Source organism: Mizuhopecten yessoensis, unplaced genomic scaffold (genome assembly GCF_002113885.1).
Source record: "Mizuhopecten yessoensis strain PY_sf001 unplaced genomic scaffold, ASM211388v2 hete_36175452, whole genome shotgun sequence".
Taxonomy (NCBI): Eukaryota; Metazoa; Mollusca; class Bivalvia; order Pectinida; family Pectinidae; genus Mizuhopecten; species Mizuhopecten yessoensis.
The window spans coordinates 1-5309 of NW_018485888.1; the positions used below are offsets into that span (position 1 = coordinate 1).

Below are 5309 nucleotides of genomic sequence, written 5' to 3' on the forward strand. Positions count from 1 at the left end.
CAGTCACGCCGTGCTATACTATATACCTGGATTTTATATAAGTTTGTATAGATACGTAGACATTGACAGTAACAGCCGTACTATAATATATACCTAAGTTTCTCTTATCAGTGTTCCCTACGAGACAGTTTGATCTGACACAAGCATACGGTTGAAAGTAATTGATTACTAATGACATAACATGTATTACCATTCAAATTAAGGTTTGGGTGTCACTCGGGTATTTTCTTGTTGTTTTCGTGCAAACACTACCACGACAAAAATATTTGATGTATCGTCCTCTTATCTCCTACCTGCTTACTTCCTGGTATCTAGCTGGGTAGATTAGAAAAACTGTTTTCAGTTCAACATGGCGTCTGGCCGGAACATACATGGAACCCTAACGTTAATACCTATGGCATTTGTTGCTATTCTGCCTCTTTTTGTTCATTCATCATGTAAGTAATGCCATGCCAATACGTGTACTATTACTCATTTTAACAATTTAACTGTAATGCCATGCTAATACGTGTACTAAAGCTCACTTCAACAATTTAGCTGCAATGTCATGCCAATACGTGTACTAAAAACTCACTTTAACAGTTTAACTGTAATTCAATATCATACACAATTGTGATTATAATCCATGTTTATATATTGCACTATTATTACGTTCAATGCTATAACAATAACTGTAATCAAGGTAATTGTTGTTTGAAGTTTGTTATTTATAAGTTGTAGTTCGTGTTATCTTACGAAGAAAAAGATTAAAAGTAAATCAATATCTGGACGGAGTGCGTTCGAGTGAGATAATATTGTTAGGGTAGGAAGTAAAATCTACTGTAGGTCGGGGTACCTGAACCATACATATGTTTTGGTCTTGGTTTCACGTGTACAGCCAATATCTACACCTTTTTGTTGTATCTGTTGCATTACCATTACACATATGAGAAGTAGTAAATTACGTACATTTTGTTCTTATAGACTCAACTTAGTCTTATATATTTTTATTATTCAGCACGTATCTTCTGGTTGTTTACGAAAGTTATCTATGATAATAATTTGAAACTTTATTTTTTTATATATATATATATACATATATACACAAGTATTTTTTAAATGGAATGAATCCTTTATTTATTCCCAAAATAATCAAACATGTTCTCATTTAATGGCTTTATATCTTTATATTTGAATTTCATTAGAGCAAGATAAATCTAAGGGGTTTTAAAAAACTAAGCAACATTATATCTACAATTTTTTTAAACATGCATAATCATGAACCCAGCATTATGAGTCACACGCTTGATAAATGTTTTATTTTTATCATTTTGATAGATAATCTCGCGTTTGGGAAACAAGCGTCACAAAGTACAAATTACCTGGGCTGGTATGCTAACAAAGCAGTAGATGGTATCATAGGAAAAGACGTGTTGGCTCATGGAGAAGGAAGCTGTAGTTCTACTAATCCGATTGGACCAAGTGAGGCGTGGTGGAGAGTTGACCTTCAACAAATATCAAGGATAAAACTTATACATATCACGTACAGACAGTTGTGTAAGTAATAATTATGGGACATATCACTTAGGACATTATATATGGCTGTACGTCTATCCTAGTAAAATGTATAAAAAACGATGAGAAAAGTTGTAAAATTGGTTACGGCCTTTATTGTTTGTTTGTGTTTTTCAATAGATATATGTATGCATAAACTTTTTGGATTATTTTCACGGACCATAAAGAATTTATATACAAAAGTGTTTCAGCCCACGAAGCAAACAATATAGTTAAAGATATATAGATGTAGATATTGCCTATTAATTTGTATGAGGTGAGATAGGAAGATTTCTGTGTATAGACACATACTTAAATGCTTATATAAGTGTAATAGGATATCGCATGAGTGTTTTTGTCAGTAACATTCAGGATAAAATATGGTAAAGGGTAATCCTAAAATGATCTAGAACGGGCCATGCTTATTCAGGTATCGAACGTGTAAAGTCTATTTATAGCACTGTCTACTGCGGTAACTCTTTACCTGTCACAAGTATATCAGGTCAAGGCTATGATATGTTTATGTACATTTGAGATATAGATAAACATATTCGGTGCCACTGTTGGTATGTAGAATTGGTTTTTATTTTTTGTATTAATATATAACTAAATATAACTTCATTTTTTATTTTAAGCAAATTTTCTTTTTTTTAACAATTAAACATAACGCCAATGCATTTAATATATATTATTATGTTATTAAGAAACAGAAGCAGTCATGTAAAAACACTCAGACACTTTCGTCACCGTTTAAAATCGATACTAGAACAGTCGTTCCCTTAAATATTTACAAAAAACATCTTTGTAAAATGTTACAGAATTATGCACAGCGCATACAGGTATCAAGATATCAATAGATATTAATACGAAAAAATCATCAACTTTTTGAATTGTTTTAAACGTTCAAAATATCGCACCAGGTGCTTTTAACCTGGTACCTTATACACCTTTTTAGTGTAAAAAATAGAGAAAAAGAGACATGAATGGAGAGATATAAAATATGTACTCCCGTGGGCACAAGGGGAAAATTCGTTTTGAGGTGGAATTTTTATTTAAATGACGAAAAGTTACTGGTTAACAATAAACTTGTTGAGTTCGGTGGCAAATTTTTCCCCCCAGCAGACTTGAGGCTTTCGTATGGGACCAAACTGTGCTCCACTTCCGGCCGAATTATTTTTGATTTCATATGATGAAGGTTAATTGGTAGTGAGTTTATTAGGGCTGGTAACAAAAACCTAGTCAAGTCATTCAATTTCACTTCAAATTTTTCGACGATGTGCAGTCTAATAAAAAAATAATAATTTTATTGAGCACATGTATCGTAGAAACCATTTTGAGCTTGTGACAAAGAACACAGCATACTGTTCAACTCCAGCTGCTTACCTCGATTTTTACGTACAGCATGACCAACAGGGACGGCTTATAACTAAGCTTTAAGATAAGCGGGACAATTTTGATTTCCCAATCATGAACATTCCCTATCTTGGTAGTAACATTTCTGCTCCATCTACCCTACAGTGTTTACATGTCGAATTTAATTATGTATTCAAAAGCTAGTTCTGATTATCATGACCTCCGTTAGAGATGTCGACTGCTGACTTACAAAATAGGGTTTTCAAAGAAGTTGGTTGATTAAGAATATGGACAGATTTTGTGTTCGCCATCATGATCTCATATGGAAATATACTACAGGTGTATTTCTTTTTGTTATAGAAAGGTCGATGATTTTGATTGTGCTAATGAGTGAGTCTTATTGTATTGTTTTCCCTACCAGTGGTTTCAATACGTGGACGTTACACTACCTTGTTTTGACCTAGATTTACATCGCGGGTGTCGTCAATCAAGTGAAAAAGCTTACCCTTCCGGAACACGGTGTCTTATTCTACTAGTTCTTTTTCAAGAGTCTTCTTGTGAATCTTTCTATTGTTATTATTTGCAATGGTTTCATTGTTGGAGTTCGAACTATGTTTTGGACACTTCAGTATTCTCGTGTTGTTTTCTATCAAACTAAACTAAACTCTTGAAGATGTTTTTTGTCGATAAAATCTATGTATCGTGAAATCGTCTTATATTTCTTCATTATGAATTTTTTCTTATGGAATCACATTAAAACCGTTGGATAATGCCATTGCTTTCCTGTACGTAAATAAAAAAATGTTGTTTAAGTTGATAACTAAGTTTCACGTGTTAATTTCAACGTATAACAGTATTTGTATATCTCTAACCTTAAGTAAAATACGAAAAAATATATCCTTAAATGCATTTTATATTCAAAGTAGTGTATTCTATCCTTCATTAAAAACACGTTTTTTTCAGACCCCTTTCGCCTTTCTGGATTTTATCTTTATGTTTCCAATACGACTGCTGTGGATAATCTACAGAACACTGGACATCTGTGTTACCATGACGACACAAAAAACCCGGATCTCCCATCAGTAAACCAATATCGTTATTGTCCCGTTGACGGGATATATGTCATTTTCTACAACAGGCGTCCCGCTGATAATGGACCGAAGTCTAATCCACACTACTCGACAATAGACGCTGTTGTTGAATTATGTGAGGTGGAGGTGTTTGGTAAATATATATGCTAACCAAAACCGTTTTTATAAATGCAGAAGTAGAAAGATTATAAGTTATTACAAAATCAAACTCCATTTGTCCATCTACGATTACTGTTTCAGTTTTCTTGAAGGAGCAGTACTCGTGTTGTGATGTTCAATAGTTCAAACTATAGTTTAACAAGCTAAATGTATGAATGCAATTGGAGCCGATTAGGATTTTGCTACTTATTGATAAAGACATGAAACGTTAACTAGTTTTTCCTTGCTGCTAGGTTGTCCCGTGAATAGTTTCGGACCTACCTGTAATGGAATATGTCACTGTGGCGTGGGTGGATGTGATCCTGACACTGGAATATGTGACGTCACTGGATGTCAGAGTGGATGGATGGGGCTAACCTGCTCAAATGGTGAAATAACTTTTTATATATGATCAGTTTGTATAGTATAATGCTAACAACATGTCGTTCTCAAGATGTTTTATTCAAATTACTGTCCTTCTTTTGAGCTACAGGTTAAGGGTTCCAACAAGTTAACCTGTATTATTAATAAATTTAATATTTGATAAGGTCCTTTTCGAAAGAATTAATTGGTTTAACTCACATAATGCCATATCTGTTAAAGCATTATAGTAATTCACAATTTGATTGCTAAACAATTAAATGAAAAGTAAACAAGACAATTACAGGGGTAGACAGTTGCAAAACCTACACTTCACCAATATTACTTATTATACAGAAACTATGAAAGCTCAGCAACAAAATAAGTGTCCAATTTATGGCAGCTAAAAAATAATCAACTTGAGAAGGGAAGTTTCCCCAAGCTGGAAAAAAATCTCTTCGGGTGCTTAATCTTCTATATACAGTAGGGAGATTATAAATACACTGCGTTGAACTCTTTTTCGCAATTACAAATGATGTAGTAGTACCTTTTACTTTAATTTAAATTTTGAACGCAACTGTTTCTATTGGTCAATATCACACTGTGTGAATGTTTACAGTATAATGTATTCAAATCAATTGTCAGTACGACTTAGTGTGTGTTCTTTGCTATGTAAAATAAACTTATATATATCTTTGTTTATTTCTTGTAGAATGTGAACGAGGAACATTTGGCGTAGATTGCAGCTCAACATGTCATTGTTCCACAGCCGGATGTGATAGAGTGACTGGAAGCTGTACAGTGCCAGGATGTGAGGCAGGATGGCAAGGGAAT

General features: G+C 33.5%; 1 protein-coding gene across 1 annotated transcript; it reads left to right on the plus strand.

The window, feature by feature from the left end:
- Positions 1 to 221: 221 nt before the first annotated feature.
- On the plus strand, positions 222 to 5299 carry LOC110445002 (the record flags this gene model as incomplete). Its single annotated transcript, XM_021489360.1, has 5 exons — positions 222 to 437; positions 1318 to 1536; positions 3850 to 4110; positions 4370 to 4504; positions 5188 to 5299. Coding segments are annotated over exons 1-5 (815 nt in total), but the record flags the coding sequence as incomplete, so codon positions are not given.
- Positions 5300 to 5309: the final 10 nt, after the last annotated feature.